The sequence below is a fragment of the Choristoneura fumiferana genome, unplaced genomic scaffold (assembly GCF_025370935.1).
Source record: "Choristoneura fumiferana unplaced genomic scaffold, NRCan_CFum_1 Sck3bRy_37;HRSCAF=202_pilon, whole genome shotgun sequence".
NCBI lineage: Eukaryota > Metazoa > Arthropoda > Insecta > Lepidoptera > Tortricidae > Choristoneura > Choristoneura fumiferana.
This window is the reverse complement of record NW_027413022.1, coordinates 3764-31632: the sequence shown is the minus strand read 5'-3', so window position 1 is coordinate 31632 and position 27869 is coordinate 3764. Positions and strand designations below refer to the sequence as shown.

The following is a 27869-nucleotide window of genomic DNA, read 5'->3' as shown; positions in this document are numbered from 1 at the left end:
CTTCTTTGAAGCAGTTTTTGGTTCACGTTATGCTGCATTGACTGTTAATTGTTGAACGCCAAAGCGAAATCACACATTAACAATATTTAAACGACGGTTGAAACTCCCAAATTGAGCCATAAACGCGGTTTGTAAGAAGCATAATTTTTTCTAACATCTGCAACAATTTTTTGAAAATATAACTGGTAACAAAACCAAACAGTCATTACTTTTATACAACAATTTTCTAAAACTTAATTAGCAAAAGTGGTCCTTTTAGTTCTCGAAATGTGGAACAATAGAAAAATGCGATGCCAAATGAGATTTATCATAGGTAGGTCACAAAACGAATAATAAAAAGAGGAATGAGCATCCGTTGTCAATGCGCACAACCTAATAATAATCTTAGTATTAGTTTGTGCTCATTTCTCATTTTGTGCTTTTGTATTTGTGCACAAACTAATAGCACTCGGATCCTGTTATAAGTTTGTGCTCGTTCCTCTGAATGAGCACTCGTTAGTCAATGAGCACAAACTAATAATACCTACTTAATATTAGCTTGCGCTCATTCCGCTAAAAGAACACTTGTTGTTAATAATGGGCACAAACTTTTTCGTTTTCATAGGTTAACCAATGAAATGAATCTGCAATGATCCATTTTTTGAAAATTAAAAAAGGTCTTTTTACACGTATCTGCGCTTGTATTTTCGGTTCGCATAACATTGCCTCTTTTATTATTAATTCTGTAAGGTACCTACATAAATAAGCTGTCTTACATTTTTATGTAGTTTACATTATGTGTACCAATATCGGATATTCATTCATATTAAAATACATAAGACAGACAGTTAAATACGAAAGTAGGGCGGTGGCGCCGATGTCTAGTATTTCATAATTTTCATTTCAAGTTATCCTGAATCTGTAAGCTAAGTTACATCATAAATTGCTTTACCTACGGAAACGTTGCTGTCATATCTACAGGGATTTCTATTTTCTGTACATTCGGCATGGTCACTGACCTTTATTATACAAGTATAGCATATCAGTGGGTATGTTTTACCGTTTTATAGTACCTACTTACACTATACACATTTATTTACTTTAATCGAGCCATGGTCGTCGTGGTATCGTCGTTTACGTGTAATACATCAACACAGCGAAAGGCAACTGGTAAAAATTTATACTTAATCCGAGCATTTACTTTTACAAGAAAAATATATAGATATCCTGGTGCAAATGTTTACCAAATATTTGGGATAAATTATTCGTCTTAAGTACCTAATACTTGAACATAAATGGTGACGAACATTGGTATTGGTTTAGGTACTATGAGCATGAGACATGTCTTTTTACTGAGCGATTCTCATTCAATAATTTAATACAATGCGTGCGGTTAATGTGCGACCTACAGTTGTACCAGATAATTCAAAGAGGTCATGCATTTTTGTAGTTCATTTCAGGTCAATAAATACGGGGTCGTACACTAACCGCACCCATTATAAGTTTCTTAAATGCGAGAGAGTTAAAAAGCAATGGTACTTACGTTAAATGAGACATTTAGAATTAATTTACACAGAGTAAGTGTAATAATGGTGATAAGTGCTAATGTATAAATTTTAATATTAACGGCAGATGAGTTAATTCGTATTGTAGTTTTAATATTGACATCGAATTGAAAATCAAGGTCTTAGCAAGAGCTCTCGCGAACGCCGATACACAATGTGAAGTGTGAAGCTTTCTGGTTCTTTCAATTTATTTAATTAAACTCAAATTATGTGAAGAAACTTGTAGTAGTCTCGTGACGTTGAAACTGCTGTTAATCATTTGAATTAAGTGGAAATTATCTTCGTACCTAATTTGCAAAAGCACTTGGAACTGGAATCCCATAATGACTGATATGAAGCTTCATAGATTCTATAAAGTCTCATCTTTAATCAACAGTCCAGATTTGATGAATCATTGACAAGAACTTCCATCGTAAAGTTTAGATTGCACAAGTACAAGTTGCCAATACTCTGACCATTCGCGTTTTGATGCCACGTTTAGAGGTCAAATCACAATAGCTGGCACGAATTAATTGAACAAAATTACACTTTTCACTGTGAGAGCCGTTCTTATACCGGGGTCTTGTATAATTTCGCTTTATAATATCTCTGTTCTCCAAAAAGATTAGAATCTTGATTTTAAAATGAAAACTTAATCTGAAATATAAGTATTAGGACTAAGCAGGAAAGAATAGGCATTTATAGCCCATTTTCGCACTGAAATTTCGCAATCCGCTATCCACAGCAAAAGGATGCGAATTTCGTTGCATTTTCCGCGGTTCACGGCGTCAGTACGCAAACAATGTTGGGTTATGAGACTAGATTCTCTAAAATTTCACTACCTACATTCCATTCGTGCCAGCTCTTGTGACTAGACCTATATAGTAAGTTTCAATAATGGTCATTATAGTCTCTAACATAATGCCGCGGCCGGCGACGTCGTTAGTTAAGATATCCAACAAATTACATCACTTTTGGTGGCAGTTAACTCAAATGGCGGTGCTTCGGCAACGTCGTCATGAGTCATGACGTCCGTGGGAGACTGTCCTAAGTATTGGCGACTGGTATAGTTGACGAAACTGAATCGCGTACCAGGGTAGATCCTTTTCAGTCAATTTCGCAATAATTTAATTGGGAAATGTATGGAATGTCATATTTGTAACAAAAAGGCTCCCTTGTACTTGTGATTTAGTTTAATCAGAACGGCAAAGTTCACGTCTCACCAAACAGTTCTAGCTAGCCAGATCTCGCGCTGTCTGTCGTATTAAGAACCAGAATGCATAGTTTAAAGTTAGAGGCGCTGGGCTGTTTCAATTAGTTCACTGGAACTCGTCATCGGAGCTTAGCAGCGTGGTTTTCTCGTGGTAGTTGGTTGCGTGGGATATGGTGGCGACGCGCTGGGGCGGCGGCCGCGGCGCCGGCGTCGCCTCGTCCACACGCTTGTCCAATCCCGTTGCCGCGCCCCCGCCTCGCATCACTACACAGACATGAGGATTAACACAATGAGGTAGTGTCCTGGGTGAAAAAAAGTTGTCTATTTAATCTGTCAGTTAGGTTATTAGAAAATATTGTACAAGTTTTTTTCTTTTGTCAATCAAACGAAAAATTACAAAGATCGCGTCAAAGCGCGTCAAAGTTCGAGAGTAAAGTGCGTGACACTCTTTACCGGCCAGGATAATACCGACATGGAAATACCGACCCTGTGTACACGCCCATAGAAACTCGTGCCAGTTTCCATGGTAAAGAGTGTTACCCGCGGAACTTTAAGAGGCTATCTTCATATTTTTTTCTTTAATTGACAGAAGCAAAAAGACGTGTCTAATAATATCCTGATAATCTGACGAACTAGTTAGGTTAGGCCACTAGCCCATTGTTACGCGCGGTAGGAAACACTTAGCTTCAACGGAAAATAGTAAATATTAAGTATATCAAGTAATAGACAGGTTTAGAACGTTTACATTTTTGCTACATTAATGTACTGACCTACGCAGAAGGTTCTAACCTCACAGTAGAAAATTGAGATTTTCCACCGGCGAGACGAGAATTGAAATTTGTATGCGTTCTTGCGCGCCCGCCACGCCACGCAAATTTCAAATTCAAATTTCAAATCACCTTTAGCATCATAATGATTCTTCCTGTCAGGCAACGCAAAATCACTATGGCATTTTCTGTGGAAAGGTTCCACAGTAGGTCACGATTCAATTTAACGGAGCCCAAAAACCGCAACGTACCGTAAAAATGAAGAAGAAAAGACAGATGAGATTCGAAAATGAGGTTTTTCCAATAGGCGAAATATCGCTAGATGGCGTTAGTATCGTGAAACCCATTTGATATTTGCGTCATGTTTGTGATTGGTTAAATATCTAAATAAGCCAATCACAAGCAAGGCTGAAGTGTCAAAACCCTCATTGTAGCACTTTCTGCATCTATTACTATTATATATAAGCTATGTGTCTCGAACCGAAATTGGTACTTTACGGATTATTAGTTGATAGCCTTCACCAGAAAGATCTTTTAAAATTAGTCCAAAACCTGCATACTTCAAGAACCTGCTGCTTGAGATTTTTCCACAAACAAGTAACAAAATTGCAGTCAACATTTTAATGGCTTTTTATAGAAAACATGATACTCGATTGCTGATTTTGACTTATTTTAAGCCAGAAATGTAGTACTTGTTAACAAAAAGGTTAAAATTTTTACAAGGTTTTATTTAGTTTCACCTGTCCCGTTGTTTCTGTTCGTCTAGTTCTGTCTGTCTGTCTGTAATCAAATCTTGTAAATTAAATTCGACCAACTTACAGTGGTTGGATTGACTTGAAATTTGGTATACATGTGGGAATGAGGGTGGATTAATGTTAGAATGATTTGATGTAAACGAGCGACCGAATGACTGAAGACTAATGTGGAGTGAATGAGACGAGCGAATGAGTAAAAGAGTGTGAGTTTTGATCGGGTGAGCCTACGTGCTAGTTGTGTTTTCTGTTCTTTGCTTTTAAATACGTATTCAGTAGTTTAATTTTTTTTAATAAACTTTTTCTTATTTTATTTCGAAAAGTTTGTTTTCCTTCGCACGATCCCACATTTTTGGGGGCTCGTCCGGGATCGGAAGGAGAAATTAAATCGTGGATACGACGACGGACTGGTGTGCTACGTGGTGTAACGAGGCGGTTACATTTTTTGTTACGGCGGTTGCCATTTACGACGGGCGACCGAAATAACGACGAAGACGAGTTTCTGCTGGCTTCGGGAGTAAGACGGTGGCTTCTGAGCGGCGAGAAACGGCACATCGGAGGGATGGAAACAGATAGGATTTACGACGAGGCAGCTAGCGAGGCTCCGAGTGGAGGTGTGGATGAGGCACCGAGACTCAAACTCCGGACGACGACGAATATGACGACGACGACTGCAAGGGCAACGGACGCGATGACGACGTACGACGTTAGTGTTAGCCTGCAGTACATTGACGACCTAGTCAGTAAATTTAGCGCGCAAGATGAGACGTTCAGCGTGACTAGATTTATTGAAGACATCGACGAAAACGCGTTAATTTGGATGGACGCCCTTGCAAAAATTATTGTTGCTAGGCGTAGCATGACGGGTACTGCGGCGCTTTGGCTTCAAGCGGAGCGACCGTTTAAGTCATGGGACGATTTAAAGTACGCGCTAAGCAAAGAATTCGAGATACTGTAAATATTAAGGCGATACACGAGCTGATGGCGGCGCGTAAGAAGAAGAAAGACGAGAGTTGCTTCGACTACCTACTCACGATGCGCGAGTTGGGCAACCGAGGGAAAATGCCAGACGATGTGGCAATTCAATATATTGTCGACGGCATCGAAGATACAGAAACGAATAAAATGATGTTATACGGCGTTACAACATACAGTGATTTAAAGGAAAAGATCCGAATATACGAAATTATCAAAAGTAAGACGGTACCTACGCAGTCGCAGCACAATGACATGACGAAAAACCGGCTCAAACCAGTTTATCAAATGTGCTATAGTTGTGAAGAGGAAAGAAATCATGTGTCCAGTGTGTGCCCAAACGAAGAAAATGATACGAAGTGTTTGCGATGTAACCAAGTCGGGCACATATCGGCACACTGTGCATCATCGATATCGAGCGAATCAGCTGACGTGAAACATGATGGCGGCGGCGCGGACGGAAATCGAGCGACGAGCTTGTTCGTACAAACCGTCGGTCACATTCACTCGAACGAACGGAACGAAGAATGTCTTCGGAACGAGGTGACCGGGAACGACATAGACATGGCGGCGAAGATGGCGGCAATGACAGCGACAGACGTCAAATGTCACACCAATGACGTTGACAGTTGTGACAGCAGCTCAAGCAGCTGTGATCGTAAGACGAATAATCAAAACATCGATCGGAAGCCGACGAAGACAATTTTGTTATGTGATCGAAGTGTAAACGCGATGATGGACTTCGGTAGTGACGTGAACCGTGTGTCGGAGGACTGTTATCAGTTGTTAGGCGCGCCGGGCTACGAAAAGTGCGAACTATTGTTGACGGAGCTCGGTGCGACCCGTGTTTTATCGCCGGGATACGTAGAGACGGACATTCTAATAGACGACGAGTGCTTCGGAGTGGTGCCAGCGATGAAGCACGACGAGAGTTACCTCCATAGTTACTTCGTGTTAAAGGCGCAGACTATCAGAGGGTGTATAAAAAAAGTGTATACCTACTGGTGTGGTGTAAAGTTTAAGATGGTTACAGACCATTGTTATGGTTTTTCTTTGCACCTATGTTACTGGTATGGTGTAAAATTTAAAACTGTTTTTTTTTCCTTAGATGTTTAGTTGTACCTACTGACTAAGATTGGTAAACTATTTTTATAGCATAAGATGTGTTATTGTAATGATGGCTTATAGCACACATGTTCTAGGATTAAGGTGTACCTAGGTTAAGATGTTTAGATGTGTAAGATGTTTTGTTTAAAGGATGCCTGGGGACAGTCATGTGTGTAGGATGGCCGAATGTGGGAATGAGGGTGGATTAATGTTAGAATGATTTGATGTAAACGAGCGACCGAATGACTGAAGACTAATGTGGAGTGAATGAGACGAGCGAATGAGTAAAAGAGTGTGAGTTTTGATCGGGTGAGCCTACGTGCTAGTTGTGTTTTCTGTTCTTTGCTTTTAAAAACGTATTCAGTAGTTTAATTTTTTTTAATAAACTTTTTCTTATTTTATTTCGAAAAGTTTGTTTTCCTTCGCACGATCCCACATACATATGTAAATTGCATGACGGTACAATAATCTGGTAGTGACATCCTGGTAGTCCGGCCAGGAACGTCTCCACGGGACGGAACTCTTCAACGGTTAATGGCATCGACTTGAAATTTGGTATGCAAAATGTAGTTCGGGTGACAATAAAAGTACAGTCAGCAAAAAAAAGCTTGTATTAAAAATATTTTTTTTACCAAAACCTATTGAGAGAGAACTTTTTAATTTGGAACTAATATGTATAGTCGCTAACAGATACTTCAAAAACATTGAAAGGTTTGAGACAATTTGGAAAATTTCCCTTTTTGAAATATATGACGGTAGGCAGTTACGCTTTAAGATTGTGCGATGTTACAGTCTGATAACATTACTTTGAGATTGCAATGATTATTTATTTAATAAGCAGACATGATACTTCGATATCTTATACATGTGTGATTTAAGAAAATCCCAGTAATGTGGTGATAGTCAGTCTGTGACCAAGTTCAAACTGAAATGTAGGTAAACAAATTCAACAAATTTACAAAAAAGACAAAAAAAAAATCATCAATGTCCGTAATATTTAGTATGAAAATTGTTATCGTGTTCTTTGAATCGAAAGTAGTAGTAAAAAGGAGCTGTAATGATTATTGCAAGTGTGGTTAATTGTATAATAATAATTCTATTAATAAACTGTTCATTGCGGAGAAAACCCATCGCATAGAAGATATGTGACAGTTTAATTTATACTCAACTATAGACAGTAAATTCTTATAGAAAATAATGAAATGAATAAAATCGGCAATGACAACACAAACATCGTATGCAGCATGCTGGCAAATAAACATAGAGTCAAGAAGCGTGACATGTCAAACTAATAAAGGACTCACCTTCATTGCTTCCTTCCAACGCTGATAGGGTTTTAGATTCATAAAGTTTAGAGTTAATAAAAAAAATATTATATTTTTAAGACAAAATTAAATTTTTATTTATTAGTGAGAAGCCTAATACAATGTGTTGAATAATCGAAACGGTTATCGGATATTTAAAAAAACCTGAAACTTAAATCTAATCTGCAGATTTTTTTTACTCAAATATAATTTTAAAACTGTGTATATATGAAACAAATATATTTATGAAAGTTTACAAGTAGAACAGTCACGTAACATAAATATAACAATAATCTTAAAATAGAAAAACATAAGTATACTTTTTAGATTTACACGTTATATTAAAGTCAATTCTTCTATGTTAGAATCCGAGGCCAACTAGTCATTATTATGCTCTATTGATCTCACAAGACGGCGATAATTACAAAGCATATTCACAGCTGTCTTGAGTCGGAAAAACGGTGGATAATTTCAAATACCGTTCTTTGGTCTCTGCACTAAAACTTTAGGCAAGAGTTCAGAAGTTTCTTGACCCTGTGTAACATAAATGCAATAAATACCGTGGCATTCATGCAAAATTAAAATTAAATTGTCATAAGACACTATTTATTCTACAAAAAAAAAACTAAAAATTACTTTAAAAAACGAAATTATTTTACCATTTCTCGTAATCAAGCCTAGCTTCTTCTATTGGATTTTATCCGCAAACTAATCAAATAACAAAAAACAATACAAAAGAAATGAATAAAATCACAGAATATATTAAACATTTACACTACAAAATGCTTACGACACTTTGATACTATAGGCATGGTACAAAAACTAATTTACATGGCAATGATTAGTCCGATCCTTTCAGCGCGACTTCGCAGATATCTTTGCAATTGGTACACATTATTTAAAAAACCACGCGCTGTAAACGCACGAGTTATGAACCAAGAGATCCGAATTTGACGTAAGTACACGAATGTTTTTACACGCTTCTAGGCTTCATTTGGGGCTTACGGTCGTAAAACACACTTTCCCGAAATGTACACTTTGTTAAAACGCGCACTTAATTAAAGGGCAAGTTTCTTCAATGAGACACATCTCAAAAAGTACACTCCCCAAAAGGTGATTTCCCCAGAAAGTGAAATTTTCTAAATTAATATTATATGCATGTATAAGTTTCCTTTTATTACAAGGGTATTTTCGCCATTCTCCATGTTCTTTGCATGAACAGTTTCTACTTTTTTTTTAAAATACGACTTGACTATCTGTGCTATGATGATATTTATAAAAAAAATACTACAATTCTGGAAAGCGTGCAATTTGAGAAATCGTACATGAGTACATTACGGAAAAAAATATCATTTTTTTAAGTGCACCGATTGGAAAAGTGTACAATTCAGAAGTTTGTTTTAGAAGCCTAATATGGGACATCTTGATTTCTCAAACTAATATTTTCAAAGCTGACTTTTTTAAGCCCAAAGAGTTGAACTTTTACTTGAATCTACGTGTTTCGCAAGCCATGTATTATTTATAGTTATCTATCACTATCAATAATTATATCGTTTATGTTAAGTTTAAGGCAGTTTTTATGTAGCCGCGTTTTGTATATTTATTATTGTTGCGTGTATTCATATTTCGGACTAGCCAAATACCTTATACATTACGAAAATAAAATTTAAAAAATATCTTATAGATAGATAGCATAATTTCATAAGTGACCGAGCACCGAAATACCGTTCGAAACGCGCCTCAAGTCGGTTTTAAATATATTATGAATAGTATGTATCTAAAACACAATTTGGTTATATCCTTATTTTTATGGTTCATTTGTTTTATTTTGATGCACAATAATATCAAGCCATCACTGATATGATATCATAATGATTGTCAGATGCATTTGTTATCCAAAAGTTAGTGGCTTTTCCATGCTCGGGCGTATAATTATTCATATTATGTATGTAATGTATGAAACGGACACAAATACAGCAATGCACTTCATGCACAGCACAGCTATGGCAGAGTTTATAGTTTCTCATAAGGCAGTTGAGAAGTGACATCTGAAAGAAAATAATGTAAATCATAATAGGGAACTCTCGTACGAGATTTCTTAAAGTAAATAAAAAAAAACAACGAAAAGATTTCAGTCTACCTACATTATACAAGGCAATATGTGAGACCTATGATGTCTCAAAGTAATGAGGGAAAGGATTTTTAAAACGATTCTACATATGTATAATTATAGTATTCGTTTATATTTATTAAATCTTTTCTTTATATTGATATGATAATACCAGTATAACTATAACAGAGACCTTTTTGTCTAACACTTAGAATCAGTATCGTTTTGACCACTTCTTTCTGTCCCACGGAATAAGACGAGGGTAGAAAGAGACGATGAATAGTAGGTACTGCGAACGTCAGTGTGTTGTGCGTTAGACAATACGGCCTCAGATCATAACGATAACAGTAGATAAATATTAGAATAGTAAAATATCTATCTCATATACAATGAAACAGACTAATATTCTGAAATGTAAGTAACAACGCTAGCCTAGTTAATACGGCGGTAGTTATAGCTGCACTAATCACAATTTAGGTAGGAAATGAGCAAATAATAATGACCAGGCGAGAGGCATGCACGCGGGGGTTAAGCCGTCACTTACCGGAGCTGTACTGCGTGTATTGTTGATACTGTGGGTGGAAATTGTGGAAGGCATCGGTCATTATGTCCTTGGGGTTCATTGTCTCCTGGAATGTAAAATAAAATGTTTTAAAATTGATCCAGTAAAGTGAATTAGCTTCATCCATACCAAAATCACAAGAGGTTGAAAATTGCCTGAATCGCTTCGAGAAAAGTATGGTACGACTGTACATAAACATACTGTACATAGTTCATAAACTTGTGAGCAAAAATTTGATCAAAAATATCTGAACACGACTCCATATTGTTAACGGCATAAAAGCGTGTTCAGATATTTATGATCAAATTTTTGCTCAGAAATTTTTGAACTCGACTGTACGACCGGCCGTGCCTTTGTTTTTTTTGCTCGACTTGGCGGGGGCACTGCAGTGCCCCCAGATGTGTTAAGCTTAACTCACTGTATTCTGCTGTAATCAGATTGAGTCTATCTTCTTCAATGGTTAAAAGAAAAGTGAACAAGTGACTACATGAATAGTAAAAAAATGCCTAAAAAAGCGACATGACGTTTCAGTTATGTTTTGCGCGACCATAACGAGAACTGTCAGTTTGAACAAGCTACAGGTGTATACTTCAGATCACAGAAATAATAATAGTTATCGTTTATAGTCACGATCTTTAACTTGTGATCCCTTTTGTAAAAAAATCCTATGTAATATCACACCCTTCATTTCCTTATACAACTGATGCCGCATATTTGTCAGTCTCCTTTCGAATAATTCGCACATCTTTTTGTTTTAAATTGTTTTTACTAAATTACAGTATTCACTAGTGAAATGTAAATGTTACCTACTACACCCGTTTTATAGAAATATAGACAGTATGAAGTGGTGTCAAATGACTGACCTTGAGGCTGCTAGAGATCGACTGCATAGTGACAGAGCGATGCGGGTCGCGCGCGCGCGCATATACCGACGCAGGGAACGCGTAACGCAGCGCAATGGCCGCCGCCAACATCTCAATACAAATCAGGAAGTTCTGGTAGCCCGCAGAGACGGTACCGGCGGTGGTCGGCTGCCCGCTGGCGTCCGTTATCGGCATTATTACTTCGGCTTTCTCCAGGATGGCAAGGGCGACGCCTGGGGAAAAGAAAAATAAAGTTTTGTGCAAATTCGGAGCCATCCTTAGGGGTCTCTGGTACATGGGTTATTTCATGTCATCTGATAGAGCAGCGCTGCGTGAGGCGGGTCTCTGCTCCATTGAAACAGGACTCCGCGCACCCACGCTAGTTAGCGGAGACCCTAAACTCAATTTAGATCTGCAATAAAAATCGTGTAAGTTGCATTACATTGCGAGGCCGTCAAGCGAACACGAATAAAGAGATTAATCGAGCGCCGCGACGTATTACAACTTGCACGATTTTTCTTGAAGGTTAACCTGGGCTTTAAATTACGTGACACTTTAAGAGACGGGAGATCCGGCGATTTATGACACACGAACAAAATAATTGCAATTTTCATAGTAATGAGTGTGATAATTGGTTTAAAAAATATCAAAATTAGTTTGACGTCATTTGCCTGCCTGAGAAGCATTAAGCCCAGTTTAGACTAGCAAGAAAAATCGTGCAAGTTGGATTACATTGAGATTCCATAAAGCGAACGACTTTAAAGTGGTCCATCCATCGCCGAAATGTACCTAATGCAACATGCATGATTTTTCTTGCAAGTCTAATCTGGGCTTTACACTGTAATTTTCATTGTACAGTCCCTAATATCCACCTGCACTAATATCTGACACGTCCTAATGGCCCTAAAAATTATATCAGATATTTATGCACACTTTGCTGTGTGGAAATTGGAGCTGGTGACTGCAGGTACCTAAGAAACACAAATTTGGCAGTTACTTCTCAGCTACAATGGGAAGTCAATGTTGCTTCACAGCTACGTATTTATGGATGGCCCCGTCTGTTCACCCGTGATCATGATTCTGATAGATGCGTAATATCGGAAGATCAATACGGTATACATCCTATAGTAAATGAAAAAGTAACTAAGTTCGAATCAGAACGTATTTAAGGTAATAACACGTAAATAAGGTATTTCTAACCAAGATGGCGGAGGTCGGAAGTAAAAGTGATTGAACCACGTAGAACAGTTAAAAACCTAGATACAATGCGTATTGAATTCCACGAAAAGGTTTCCATGAACAAATTGCGATTGAATCGAACCTTTGTTTACTGTTTTTCATGCGTGCCACGTTTGAATAGGAGTTTTAATTGGCTACACATCATTATCGTTATGTCGCAATGACAATGGGATCTAAGGTCATTGCGCGAGAGATCGAACGTTGATACTAAGTTCAACGGACAGAGAGATATAATATAAAGCACAGTAGACTTTGAACGATTCAATTCGTTGATGATCACTCCAAAAACATACAGTTAATCCATTAGTATGACCAATGATAAATTTACATACCAATTGTCTCCGAACCATAGAAAAGTGGACTAATAGTAGCTGATATTAGAGCACAAAAATTCACAAATTACCTACAATAGTTTTTCACCCCATTGCAAGACGAACCGAGGTCACTTCACAAAGTTAAAGCTTAAAGCCGAGTTTAATGCAACTTGCACGATTTTTCTAGCAAGTCTAAACTCGGCTTCACAATGGGGTCGACCAATTAACCCGCCGCACATTCAAAACCGGTTAAAGCTGCCTGTCCACTGGAACGGAGCGAGGCAGCAAAGCGGAGCGAGGAGGCAATGAGGTGCAGAGTTGCGGACTGTTTTTCCATTCGTGGAACTTCCCCGCTGCCACGCTCGCGCTTGTTTCACCGCCCCGCATATCAGCTCCTCTTAATCGCTCCGCTTGCCGGTTTTATATGACTTTTTAAGCTAGTTACCAACTCCCTCTCCACTGAAGAGGAGCGGAAATTTTATGCTATTCTATTGGTAGATGGCTCCAGTGGACCGGTAGCCTTACGCTTACGCCAGTTCGGCAGCCAAAATCGTAATTACCTTGCCAGAAGGAGAGGAAGATGACAGACTTGACGGTAAAGAACTTGAGCACGGGGTCGAATGGCTTGAGCATTTCGCGTGTGGCTCCCAGGAACAGGAAGAGGCCGTACAGAGCCAGTGACACGGAGAAATTGTACACGATCGTGATGTACAGGTACCCGCCGTTGGGGCTCCAGTCGCCGTCGTGGTAGTGCCCTGCCGACTGCAAAAGAAAACTCGTAATTCTTACTAGCTAGAAAACTCGTAGCTTGAGGTCCCGGGCTCGAATCCCGGCCGGGCATATATTTATATGGATAATACGAATGTTTGTTGTGAAATTGTAACGCGTACGTACTCGTTTATTCTCGACTAAAAGCAGTCTAGGCACTGGCCGATACCTTAGTTAGAAAATACAAATTTAAAAAAATTCACTGCTGATTGAAGTATCTTAACAGGTTCCCTGTCTCATGAGGCACATGTGCCTCATGCGTGACTTTACTGGTACGTCTATGAGGCACATGTGCCTCATGGCCAGAATGTAAATAATGCAGTTGTTTTATCGATAAATAATACATTTTATTACGTCTCATATTATATTATTTTTATTATTGAACCACTTTTAGATATCTAATGAAAATGACTATGGATGGGGACATTACATTGGGGATATTAGGTACATTACTTTATCATTACTATGGGGACGTGTCAAAAGGACGCTGCACATTGCTTCGGGACAGGGAACCTGTTAAAGAACATTCGCAGCACTGGGGGCATAGACAAATCGGTATCAATGTCAGTTGACCATATTTGTTTAAAATATTGTTCGATTCCATTGAAATAAATTATAAATATGGCACTTTTACCTGCCAGTATTTATCTTTGAATTAAATACAAACTTAAATTCAGAACATTTCAATGCACCTGTCTACGTAAAAATTAGTATTGCGGATATAATCAAGCGCGCGGAACTGTCAACGTGCTTTATAAATTTATAATCTAGCAACTAAATTATTTACACGCTTCGAGTTTATCAAGGCCATTTTCACTTGAAAACCGTTCATGAAAATCGCCAGAGCGATAATGTTATCGATATCGATGCAATTTCTGTGCCTATGTATGTTTACTAATAACCGCACCGGCTTCGCACAGGTATAATATCGACGGGTGAAAGGCTATTTGTATTAAGCGACATTTTTCGAATTTTACAGGAGAAGCAATCAAAGTTGAAAATTTCAGAAAAAAAATCATAAAAATAAAACAAATGGTTATATTTATAGAATAGTGCCAGCACTGGATTTCATTTTGCATGCTTCAAAATCAGTTTAGGTGTTATAAAAAAAAACCTATTATTTCCTAAAATAAACGTCGCTTCATACAAAGTAGCCACTTTTTAGAGTCAGGATAATTGTTTTAACGAACACCAGGTTCCGCTTGCAGAAGCAGGTAAAATGGTTGAAGTGTATCGATGGTTATCTTTCAGAGTAAAGCTAAATGAATCAAGCGTCATGTCACAAGCCAAACGGTGCAAAGCAAATTAGTTTATATGCCTTATTTGTAAAAAAATAGGGGAAGTTCATATTGATTGAAGACACATGCTTATTAATAACGGGATTGTTTGAAATCACAGATTTTTCACGAATTATTTAGATGTAGGCGGTTGATACTCCAGTATTTAGAGATATGAATCAAGTCTACAAGTAAAAAAATAAAAAAAGTAAAATTATAAATCAAAAATGTTTTTACTTTTCGCAAAAGTAAACAACTTCAGCTTTAATTTTGGTTTGGTTTAGGAACTAAGTATGTAAATTATTAATTATTTTACCAAACTGGCACCTGTAACAATAATAATTATAACTAATCAAATCACACTTAACTTCCGTAATTTAAAACTTTACTAACAAAGTACTTATCTTGTTTTTCAAAAGCTTAATTATAATAATTGTTATTACAAGTAAATCTGGCCAACTTTGAATATAAGGGCATATAAGAAAAAAAATAGAATTTAACTAGCCAAGCTTTCCTACGGTTATACTTTAAATTGGCAACATTTTTAGTCGATGAAATAGTAGTAGTAGTATGTATCTATGTTTAGGCAGAATATAATTATTATAATCAAAGTTAGGGGTGCCACTTGATTAACTATCTATCGAATGTCATTTCATTGAAATCTATTCATAGAATATTCAATACTAATTCTTTCTCTTGGAGTTATTTCACTTCATCGACTATTCATTACTTATTAAAACAATTATTAGAACAGCAGTACAAGAAATATTATTTGCTTAAAAATATATTTCATCAACTATTCATGACACAGAAAAACAAAACATCGCTGTTTATATCTTATAAAACACCAGAAAATAGGTTAGATTAGAACTATCACTTCAAAAAAAATCGCCACCAGAAAAGTAGGTTAGGTTAGAACTGTGACCAAAAAAATAAACCGGTACCAGAAAAATAGGTTAGGTTAGGTTAGAACTGCGACCCCAACAAAAATAAATCGCTACCAAGAAGTAGGTTAGATTAGGCTAGAACTGCGACCCCAACAAAAATAAATTGATACCAGGAAAGTAGGTTAGGTTAGAACTGCGACCCCAATAAAAATAAGTCGCTACCAGAAAAGTTGGTTAGGTTACGTTAGAACTGCGATCCCAACAAAAATAAATCCCTACAAAAATAAATAAAATTCATTCAAAAAGTATGAAATAATAAAATATGAAATGAAGTTCTGCCAAATAAACTAGAAATTAAAAATCGTTAATTTAAAAATACTTATTTTAATCATTCGAGGTAATGAATATTCGATAAAATGAAAAAATAGGAAACATTGACTCTTAACTGATATTCGATTAAAAGTTTGTCGACATTTCAAAGGCAAACTCAAAGTTAACTAGATTGACTGCAAGTATTATGGTGTAAATATAAAAAAAAATTTGAAGAACCTGTCATCTTTGTGTTAAGTTTATATGAACAAAAATACAAGCCGACCATTTCTTTTCGGCTTTTTATTAAAAGTTTGCATTTATAGTTTCGCTTCGCTTATAGTTTCGCATATCAGTCACGCCGACGAAGGAGTAAAAAAACAAAAATAAATTTTTTTTCGTTGCCTCCCATAGACGTAAAGAAGGGGTGTTTTTTTTCTATAGTGTGGGTATCGTTGGATTGGTCTTTTAAAACCATTGGGGGTTGCCTTAACAATTTTTCGATACACTTATCTTTTTGCAAAATATTCAACAAATTGCGAATTTTCATTAAAGTCGAGCGTCCCCCTCCTCTAAAATCTAAACTGTTGAGTGAAAAATTTTGGAAAAATTCAGTTTGGTAGTAAGTACATCAAATTTACAAGGAAAATTATAAGGGCTAAGATTGCTTGAGACTTAGTAGTAGTTTAAGAGTAAATAGCATTTTTTGTTATCAATGTGATCTACACATAAGTTTTAAATATTCTTGATGAAAAACCTCTCGGTATAACTATCTCGTTCTCGGTATCGCACATTTTCTTTAGGTCATTTTATTTAACCTTAGTTATAGAGAGAGATGTTTTATACTTTGCATTATTAAGCAATTTCGGTTTAGAAATAATAGGGATAAATTCTTCTACAGTATTTCCTGTCATTGTGTATTTAACCGTCATGACATGAAGTTAGGGTAAGTGAAGTTAAGTTTTATGCTTTAACCTACACAACGTATTTTTATCCATATTGATTTGTATAGGTTTAAATAACTTTAGTAAAATATTTCAACGCTTGCAATGACTAGCTAGGATAAAAAAAATCGGATATAAAATGCTGAAGCAACATCGTTTTCTAAATTTGACATCGTTTAAAAATGGTTCAAGCGATATGTGGTATGAAAATTAGGTGAGAACAAAATGGTTCAAGTGACATGCTTTATTTGTTTTAGGTGCAGGCTAAATGTATTAAGCGACATGTTGGTTGATTTTTTGTGGAAAGCTACATGCTTTAACTGACGTTGTTAGTAAACTTTAAATATAGGAAAAATGTTTTAAGCTACTTTGCGTATTAGTTTAAGGAAGATAAGAACAGTTTAAGCGGAAAACCATCACAGCCTCATATAGCTTAAATCAAATGTTACTTGAAACTGGCAAATTTAATGGCACTTCATACTTCGATGTTCTGAATTAGTCCCCAAATTATGACCGGTTTAAGCGCCAAAAAAGTGCTCAGATCTTTACCAAACCCAGCTCAATCGACGCAGAAAAATCTGCTGATTGCAATGATATATATAACTCAATATCGCCCAAAGTGTCGCTTAATACTGTAGGTGCGCCTCCTGAGGCTTCGATGATTAAATGAAAAGGGATTTAGAGGCACACGAACGTATAATAAAGATTATCAAAAAGGAAAGTATTTACAATGGAATATTAAACTAGGGAAAAGGAAGGATATGAGTTCAGCGCAATGGAAAGAGTTCTGTTCAGGACCGCGTCGCCGGAAGGAATGTCGCTCCGCTTCTCGACTGGCCTTCTGGGCAATTCAAATGAACTCGAATACGCCGCGCAGTTCCACGCGCCGGTGTGCAGATGTTTATAGTATTGCCAACACGTGGAACCGACTGCGGCTAGCGGGGTAATGGCTTATCTGGACGCTACACTACTCCCCCGCCGAGACCATTGCCTGCTATGGTCGATAGTGATCTGGAAATCTTACATATCGTCCACTTCGCGTCATTCTGACGGTGCTCGGTTCAGGCTCTGGTATTGTTGATGCTTGATGGCTGTTGGATGTGTCCTCATCTATAGTGTCGCTGGTCATGAAGGCCGGCTTCAGTCGATCGATGGTAACGGTGTTCGGCTTTCCATTTAAAATGATTCGAAAGGTCTTGTCACGTCTCTCGAGAACCTTGTACGGGCCTGAGTACGGGGACTCTAGCGATCTCTTCGCGTGCCCTTGACGAAGAAAAACGTACTCGGCCGTGCTCAACTCTTTCGGGATGTAAAAAGGTTTCTTTGAGTGATGACTGGCCGGGACTGGGTTGAGTTTTCCAATGTGGTCGCGAAGTCTGGCTGCGAAGTCCGTGTAGTCGACCGTAGTGCCCTTCGTAGGCGTAAAGAATTCGCCAGGTAGGCGTAGAGGTTCCCCGTAGACGAGCTCTGCTGCTGAAGCTTGTAAGTCGTCCTTCCAAGCGCTGCGGATGCCCAGCAGCACCAAGGGTAAGGCTTCAGCCCAGTGCGTATTGGAGTGGCACATGATTGAGGACTTGAGCTGGCGGTGGAGTCTCTCAATGATCCCGTTGCAGGCCGGATGATAGGATGTGGTAGGCCGGTGCTCTGCCCCGAGGATGGATGACAAGGTGTGGAACAGCTCGGACTCAAACTGCCTGCCCCTGTCAGTGGTGATTTTGACAGGGCAGCCGAAGCGGGCGACCCAGCCCGCGATGAAGGCTCGCGCGCAGGTCTCCGCTGTGATGTCAGCCAAGGGGTAGGCCTCAGGCCAACGGGTGAAGCGATCAATGATCGTCAAGCAGTATCTGTAACCACAAGAAAATGGTAATGGCCCTACTATGTCCATGTGGACATGTGAAAAACGAAGTGATGGTGTATGAAATGATGATATGGGTGATGACGTATGACGTGAAATTTTGTTTCTCTGGCAATCTGTGCATTCTCTCGCCCAACGGCGACAATCTCTGCGTATGTCGGGCCAGACGAATCGTTGCGTCACCAATTTGACAGTTGCTTTTGCACCTGGATGGCTCAAACCGTGCAATGAGTTGAAAGCTGCACGACGAAAGGCTTGAGTAAGGTAAGGTCTTGAATTACCGGTCGAGATGTCGCAATAAATTTCGAAATGATTTTCAAAAGATTTGATTTTCTTGAGATTCAATGAAGACGATGATGATGATGATGATGAGTCAACTTGAAGAAGCGCTTGCAGTTCAGGATCTTTATCTTGAGCGCGTGCAAGGCTTTCGTAGTTGATTGACCCATTTATTTCTTCTACTCTTGAGAGTGCGTCTGCAACAACGTTATCTTTTCCCGCTACGTACCGTATGTCCGTACTAAACTGTGAGATGAAGTCTAAGTATCGGAACTGTCTCGGTGAGCATTTGTCTCTAGCGGTGGTGAATGCAAACGTCAATGGTTTATGATCCGTATAGATGATGAAGGGTCTGGCCTCGACCATGTGACGAAAATGTCTGATAGCGTCGTATATAGCCAGCAGTTCTCTGTCATACGGACTATACTTCTTTTGAGCAGGATTCAGTGGTCTTGAAAAGAATGCTAGTGGTTCCCAGGCTTCCGGTGCTGCGCGCTGCTGTAAGACTGCGCCGATGGAAACGTCTGAGGCGTCAGTGTGGATAGCGAGCTCGACGTCTGTCAGCGGATGAGCGAGAAGAGTGGCTTGAGAGAGAGCTTGCTTACATGACTCGAATGCATGCATCATGTCTTCTGTCATCTCGATCTCTTGCGTTGGCTTCTTCTTCGGACCGGACAGTACGACGTTCAAGGGCGCTTGCAAAGCTGATGCACCTGGTACGAACCTTCTGTAGAAGTTGAACATGCCCAGGAATCGTCTGAGTTCCTTGACATTCTTGGGTACAGGGTAGTCTTGGATTGCTTGTACCTTAGACTGTAGCGGACGGATCCCCTCTGCGGACACTTCATGGCCAAGAAAGGTGATGTTCGTTACACCAAACTCACATTTTGCAGTGTTGATGAGGATACCATACTCTGACAGTCGACGAAATAGTTGATGGAGATGTTGGTGATGCTCTTCTGCGTTTCGAGAGAAGATCAGAATATCGTCCAAGTATCCATAGCAGAAATCCAGACCTCGCAGCGCTTCGTCCATGAAACGTTGAAACGTTTGAGCTGCGTTCCGGAGACCAAACGTCATGTATGGAAACTGAAACAGGCCAAAAGGTGTGATAATGGCTGTCTTCTTGATGTCATCCGGATAAACTGGGATCTGGTTGTAGGCTTTGACAAGATCAACCTTGGAAAATATTGTACTCCCGGCGAGTTGCTGCGTAAAGTCTTGAATATGTCGGATCGGGTACTTGTCTGGAATCGTACGCGCATTAAGGGCACGGTAATCGCCGCATGGTCGCCAGCCGTCATCTTTCTTAGGTACTAGATGAAGCGGAGAAGACCATGGACTCTCAGACTGACAAGCTGTACCGTTCTGCAGCATATCCTCGAACTCCTTTTGTGCGATCTTCAGGCGATCTGGAGGAAGGCGTCGGGGCTTACTTGCAATCGGCGGGCCAGGGAGTGTGCGTATATGATGCACTGTATTATGCTTGGGTACCTTTGGTGTACCTGAAGGTCGGGTGATGTCGGGATACTGACGTAGGATCTCGTGGTACTTAGATTCCCCTGACATCACCTTCACTGACGAGATGTCTTCGGATGTACCTTGGGTTGGTACTGCAGCGGAAAGAGTAGTGTGGCCATCTATAATGCGTTGTTTTCTGCAATCAATCATAATATTAAAGAAGGACAAAAAATCAACACCAATGATGGGTTTAGCAACGTCTGCCACCACGAATCTCCAATTAAATGCTCGCCGCAAACCCAAGTCAAGTTTCAGTTGCACCGAACCGTAGGTAGATATAACTGATCCGTTCGCCGCTGTTAACTCATAGCTGCTCTTAGGTCGGTTGCCACTCAGTGACGTGCGCGGGTATACACACAAATCCGACCCGGTGTCTACTAGGAAGAGAACTTTCGAGGAACGGTCCATTACGAAGAGGCGGCCCGGTTTGGTATGGCAGTCGTTAGCCGCTACTTCCGGCTGCCGTTGAAGTTTTCCGACCCAGGGTAACTGCAAGGCCTGGTACAGCGAGTAGAGTTGTCTCCAAACCTGTAATGGTACCAGCAGATGGACGGGTCTCTTGGTTTCGACGCAGACCGTGACCGCGCTTGACGTCCGACTGGAGTTTTGTTGCGGGAATTAAAACGCGAGCGCGATCTTGAGTGCGGTTGTCTACTACTGAACTGCGCTTTGAGCGAAGCAATTTCCGATGTTAGTTCTGCCATTTGCTTTGCCATTGCCAAGACATCTGAATTTGAAAAATTTTTGCTGTCACTGTCATTTTTTACGGAAAATATTTGCGGTTCTTGTGGTACAAGATCGTGCACTTTGTCAGCTAAATCCGCGAGTTCATCTAGCGTTGAATTTGGCTGCGATGCGATTACGACCTGTAAATTTTTCGGTAACCGGCTTGACCATACGGTGCGCAAAAAATCATCCGTCACTGAAGTTCCAGCCAAAATGCGCAGCTGGCGTAAAAATTGCGATGGTTTCCTATCGCCCATTTGCTCACCTTGTAATAATTGCAGCGATTTCTTTTCCTGCGACAATGACAATCTTGAAATAAGCTCGGTTTTCAATTTGACGTATCGGTTTTCGGCCGGCGGAGAATTTATGATATCCTTGACTTCTACCGCGTATTGATGTTCCAACTGACTAATTACGTAATTGAATTTTGTAGAATCAGCCGTTATTCCCGACAAAGAAAATTGCGCTTCCATCTGCGAAAACCAAAGCGCAGGCTCTTGCGGCCAAAACGGCGGCGCTCGTACACCGACTTTGAAAACGGCGCCATCGCTGTCACTTGCGCTGTTTCCCATTGACATTTCAATATTATGTAGGTTTTATATTCTTACTTGAATTTTGCTTGAATTTTGCGTTTCTTGTCCAATGCGGGGTCACCAGTGTAGGTGCGCCTCCTGAGGCTTCGATGATTAAATGAAAAGGGATTTAGAGGCACACGAACGTATAATAAAGATTATCAAAAAGGAAAGTATTTACAATGGAATATTAAACTAGGGAAAAGGAAGGATATGAGTTCAGCGCAATGGAAAGAGTTCTGTTCAGGACCGCGTCGCCGGAAGGAATGTCGCTCCGCTTCTCGACTGGCCTTCTGGGCAATTCAAATGAACTCGAATACGCCGCGCAGTTCCACGCGCCGGTGTGCAGATGTTTATAGTATTGCCAACACGTGGAACCGACTGCGGCTAGCGGGGTAATGGCTTATCTGGACGCTACAATACAAATAGCCTTTCACCCGTCGATATAACGAAAATGAAACTAAATCTATCCTGAAAGCATCTTCTGTCTCACTGCCTCACTTTGTAAGGAGATTTTGTAGGAGAATGGAGATTTTTAAATCTAAGATTTAAAAATCTCCATTATGGCGCTCCTCGCGCTGTACAAGATATTTACTAAATAGCTCCTGCATAAAAAAATTCAAACATTTTCTGTCAAACTAACCTTCCTTCTGTAAATTACACACAGTAAAAAAGCATTTAACAAAAAGGTGCAGACGGTCTGAAGTGTTACGCAAACAATTGTAACTTTCTCCAATTATTTTTTATTTACATAGATGTTTTGTTATTTAACACAGAATAAACAAACTGTCTGAATAAACAAACGAGTTTGTCATTCTTGCCCACACCCGATCAGTTTTCAGACTTCGCTCTAATATCATTTAAAATTAAGGAAATACCAATTGTATGTTTCATTCGCAAGACGCAATCCCAGGGTAAATGGGAATAACGTTAATATACAAAAGATTATCAAGATATGCTTTACTATTTATTTGATGTTGTTCAAGGTTTCGATAAAACATGACTCATCAGTTCATCACACAACTGACCCGTGCGATTGCTTAGTTTGGTCACGCACGACAAATGTCAAATTTACTAACTAAAAAGTTACTTTTCTTTTTAACCGACTTCAAAAAAGGAGGAGGTTCTATGTTCCAATGTTTGTATTTTTTATGTATGTTCACCGATTACTCAGTCAATTGTGAACCGATTTTCAAAATTCTTTTTTTATTCGAAAGAGTACTCTTCTGAGGTGGTCCCATTGTCACCAAGTCAAGATCTGATGATGGGATCCTAGGGAAATCGAGGGCAAACCTCAAAATTTATAGGCACACCTATGGCGATTTTGGCATTTTTAGCATTAAGACAAGCATTTACATTCAGAAAGTATCACTTGGTAAACTGGACCTGATGAAGAAGACCGTAGATGGCCAATGGAACTCGTCAAAGCTAAGTAATGCTCGCGCGTCTATAAACTTATTGCTTACTAAACCTAGATAAGCGACTAAGAAGAAGCTTTAAGTTAATGATTCTTTCGAACTGATCTGATGCTGAAGCCGGAAGGTAGGCAACGGAACTCTGTTATAAAACAACGTAACTAAGCCGTGTTTGGGCTTAATGGAATCGTTGTGAGATGTACTTTGGCTACAAATCACTAAAAAGTGAGAAATAAAGAAAATTTTTAACAAAAAAATGGAACCAACTACAAAACTCTTGTAGAGTTTTGTAGTCGGTTTCATTTTTTATTTTTTTATTTTTTTGGAGTCGGTTTTACTTTTTTGTTAATTTTTTTTTTATCTTTATGAGAAAAAAGATACAGGTCTAATCTAGTGAATAATGTTTTTCCATCGTTTTATGTTGGATAAGTTCGTATTTATATTACTTTCTCAATTAGTTGCAGTAAACTACAATAAGTTGAGAAAACGAGATAAATATGAACTTTTCTGACAAAATAAAATATGATGGCAAAACATTATTCACTACAATCCACATTAATACTACTTAATATCTACCTTTCGTTTTCGCTATCACTTGATGTTTGAACTTTTGTATAAAATTGTCCCGGCATACATGACAAGGTACTGAAGTTTAAGATATCATTGAACTCCACTGTACAAAGTCTCCAAACTTGAGTATTGTAGCCTGATGCAGTCATAAAATATTACGTTGCAGTCTGCTAGCAGCTCCAGCAAAACCTTGTTACAATTTTGTAAGGCATCCATTATTCATGACGGCGTAATGCACTCGCATCCCCACATCACACACATGCTGTTAAACTACCAAACAGTTTCTACGTTTTTTATAGCTCATCATAATAGCTTGTTCACATAGTTAATTTTTTGTTGACGTAATTTATATTGGTAGGAAACTGTGGATTCCTCTCGAATTTGCCAGCCGAGATAGTGTTAATATAAGAACATCGCATCGCTTATACTATACTTCAACCGTATACTAACGTATACTTGTTTTCAACCGTAATGGTGATTCTGGTTGAAAAGGAAGTAAAATGCGGCCTTTATTTCGCTAATTTGCGAACGATCGATGTGCTCCGTGCGGCCTTGAGCCGGACTTTATGTAGCAACTTTTGCATTGCGTCGACTGGATAAACTAGATCTTTAAAAATTCACCTTTTTGGCTGACCATTCTAGAATTATGTAATTTATACAAAACATAGCCTATATCTTTAGATTGGACCACAATTAAATTTAACAGAGGGTAATAATTATTATGAAGTAATTTATGTCGTATTTAGGGTAGGTATACATATGTATAACATACATAGGCACCTACTTACCTACTATAAAAATGTATTTCTTTGTCTTTGTATATACGCACTCAAAGAACCGGAAAGTAGAACTAATACATTAACACTTTTGTGTCATCCGTCTAGTGAAAGTTAAACAAGAGGCTAGAAATTTTCAATCGTAGTATACTTGAACTCTCAATAGGCAAAACATAACTTGTAACTTTCGGGAAAGTTCTAAGCAAGTTACTAATAATCTTACTGTTATAGCCTGTGGTACTAATCAATAAAAGTCATTGGCATCTGAAATTCATTAATAAATAATCTAGGTAAATTACGTAGACAAGTATACTACGGGTACGTTACGCAGAAGGGCGTTGGCCTGGCAACTATTTAATAGATGCTCTAGGTCACAAACTTGTCCCCTGAGCTTAATTCCTGCGCCACATACTGTACGCATGGCAGGGGAAGTAGCAAGTAAAGGAGGCAGATACCTAGTGTGGCTACGTTACTCGTCATACTCAGTGCTCTTTCCCTCTGGTTCTCGCTCATGATTGGTAAGAGATTCAGGGAAGAGTTGCGCGAGAGACCAATGTGTGGAATAATAGCGATGAACAGAGAAATGAATTATACGACGCATAGTGTGGCGTATAGGTGACAACGCTACCCTCACTTGCTCAAAGACGGGCACGCCTTCATTAGTCAAAACTTCACATACCTGCAGGAAAATAATAATAAATGCGCAGACAGGCTTGACGAGGCAGAACTGAAGCGTGGCCTGTTTGCAGAATCGCAGGAAGCCGATGGTATAGGTGGCACCGGCGAGGCAGCAGGTTCCGTTGACGCAGGACGCCCGCACCGGCCGTCCGCGCAGCTCCGACATTATGTTACCCTCGCCGCCCAGATACTCGTAGCATAGGGATAGGAAGCTGTAGATTACGAGCGCTGGAAAAGGATAAGTTCATGTGTTTCATGTTGAAGTAGTTTAATTTGACTAGAGAATCAACCCGCACTGGGTTCACGTAGGAACATAGGATCTCAATTTGAGACGAGACCTGTGTCCAATAGTGCGACGTGTACAGGAAGAAGATAATGAGATGACAGAATTAATGGAATATATATAACTCTGTCAAATTTAAATTCTTCAGTTTCAATGGTTCATGTTATCTTAGGCCTCTAGGTTGGCAACGCATCTGCAATACCCCTGGTGTTGCAGATGTTTATGGGTGGTGGTGATCTCTTACCATCAGGAGACCCACTTGCTCGTTTGCCATCCAGTCGAATAAAAAAAAATGTTACTGAAGATAAAAAAAATAGCATTTTTTCCGTGATGTTCGTTGTTACCATTTTAACTTTATTGCATAAGTACTCTTCAACCATCAGCGAAATGGTCTTAAAAATATGCCTATGCTATAACCTAAGATCTTCTCGACGGACTCATGCACACATAATTAGACCTAGACAAATAAATCAAGCACACACACCTTCATAGCAATCCCTGACGGTGAAGAAGTATACATAGTACGAGTTTCCGTTAAAGAAGAGCAGCGATATCCAGCTGTAGCATCCGTAAATGGGTACGATGAACAGGATACGCACGATCCAGCGCTGTTCCGATGGATTCATGTACCAGCGCAAGTGCTGGTAGATCTGTAACAATACATAATACATTTTGTAGTCCTGTTTAATCTATAAAAGGTACATATCTAATGGAGATTTGTATAGTGAAAAAGTGCATTTATTAATATTTTTGAAAAGCCAATTACCACGGCCATTTTGATAAAGTGCAAAAGGTTGCCGGATCCCGGCTTAGTCGCCAAGTGTAGTGACACAAGCTGAGCGTTATTTTCTTACAATAACAAAATCTTTTATTTTTTTGTAAATGGTTTTATTGCATAGGAAACTTTGACGGTTTTTTTTTACTAGAAACGTCGTACGTTAAAAACCTACTGGAAAAACATACGAACAACAACCTATCGTGACGAAAATGGCATATTAAAGTCACCTTTTCTAAGTCGCACCATATTCGCAATAGAAATGCTATTAGGGAGCGGTTACCCGACTGTCCACGCAACAGAGCACTGAGTCTAATTAGAGGCTGAAATGGAAGCAAGATTATGATAATTAGGTTAACCATTAACCTCGCAGTTCAAACAAATTTATAGATCACTTGAAATATTTAGGCTAATAGATATTCGGAAGCAGTCAACAGTTACTGACGGCAGAAAATAGGTGTGCGCTTTTGTTATTGCTGTTGCTTTTACAATTTCATACCTAAATATTGACTTGCACACAATATTGAGCATTTGTGTCATTTGAAAAATTCTCCAGGAGTGTCAGTTCCGACCAGTGCCCTTAGTGTAAGGTTTCGGTTACAAAATAGATTGCGTTTGCGTTAAAATCTCAATTTATATGGAAACACGAACAGCGCCTCTAGCGGAACGTTTGCGATGTTCGTGTTCCATACAAATTGAGATTTTAACGCGAACGCGATCGAGACGTATTTTGTAACCGAAAACTTACACTAAGGGTACAGCATTGAATGTCATAATGATAATCCTTTAATCCTTTTTTGACATTATGTCACCCTTCCCTATTGGCCACATAAATATACACTATAGAAATTGTGCCCTGCTGCCTTACAATATATAATACAATACGGTACAAAATCAATTCAATTGGTTAAAACTACGATTCCTTATCAAACTATTTTTATAGGAAAAACTATGATTAAATTTATAGCAGCGTGACTAAATTGTCGGGGCCTGAAAAAGATAAAAGCAGTTCGAGGTTTTTTGTAACCTTTTTGAATTTCCTTTGTTAACCCTCGACGCAAAAAGAGGGGTGTTACTCGTATAAGTTTGACCGCTATGTGTCTGTCTGTGGCACCGTAGCTCTTAAACGGGTGGACCGATTTGAATGCGGTTTTTTTTTGAAAGCAGGTTTTCTAGCGATGGTTCTTAGACATGTTTCATCAAAATCGGTTCAGACGTTTTTGAGAAATTGAAATTTGAAGTGACCTTTGTTGTTGTGTTTGTTTGGTTTTGTGTTTGTGTTTGTTGTTGTGACTTTTCGGGGGATTTCCAACTTTTTGTTGGTTATGTATATGTACAGTAAAGAGTATAAACGAACGAACAAACAAACAAGTTATTTAATTTGACGTGGTAGGTACCTAAGTGTGCAATGAGGAAATAAAACTATTCTAGTTAAATAACTGATTAATTGGTTTCACTTAGTCATCCAAAAGTAATTAAATTCATTAAGTTTTAAACCCTGGCGG

The 27869-nt window shown here is 38.9% G+C and overlaps 1 protein-coding gene across 2 annotated transcripts; it reads right to left on the bottom strand.

Moving 5' to 3' along the window:
• Window positions 1-846: 846 nt before the first annotated feature.
• On the bottom strand, window positions 847-26237 carry LOC141445169 (transmembrane protein 184A-like). 2 transcript variants are annotated; one of them, XM_074110960.1, is made up of 6 exons: window positions 26074-26237; window positions 25308-25534; window positions 13290-13491; window positions 11177-11409; window positions 10296-10380; window positions 847-3000 (listed from the first exon to the last, which is right to left on the bottom strand). In XM_074110960.1, the coding sequence occupies exons 1-6, from the start codon at window positions 26213-26215 to the stop codon at window positions 2843-2845; spliced, it is 1047 nt and encodes a 348-aa protein (XP_073967061.1). In that variant the 5' UTR covers window positions 26216-26237; the 3' UTR covers window positions 847-2842. The 2 variants fall into 2 exon arrangements, with proteins under 2 accessions (XP_073967061.1, XP_073967062.1); XM_074110961.1 differs by lacking the exon at window positions 847-3000 and adding an exon at window positions 7710-9689.
• Window positions 26238-27869: the final 1632 nt, after the last annotated feature.

What these genes read in the sequence shown, in the direction of transcription:
- LOC141445169 (XM_074110960.1), bottom strand. Translation starts at nt 26,215, where the DNA reads ATGAATCCATCGGAACAGCGCTGGATCGTGCGTATCCTGTTCATCGTA. An exon ending in CGATCTCTAGCAGCCTCAAG is followed by an intron (nt 10,381 to 11,176) that starts GTCAGTCATTTG and finishes TTTACATTCCAG; the next exon opens with GAGACAATGAACCCCAAGGA. An exon ending in ATACACGCAGTACAGCTCCG is followed by an intron (nt 3,001 to 10,295) that starts GTAAGTGACGGC and finishes ATGTCTGTGTAG; the next exon opens with TGATGCGAGGCGGGGGCGCG.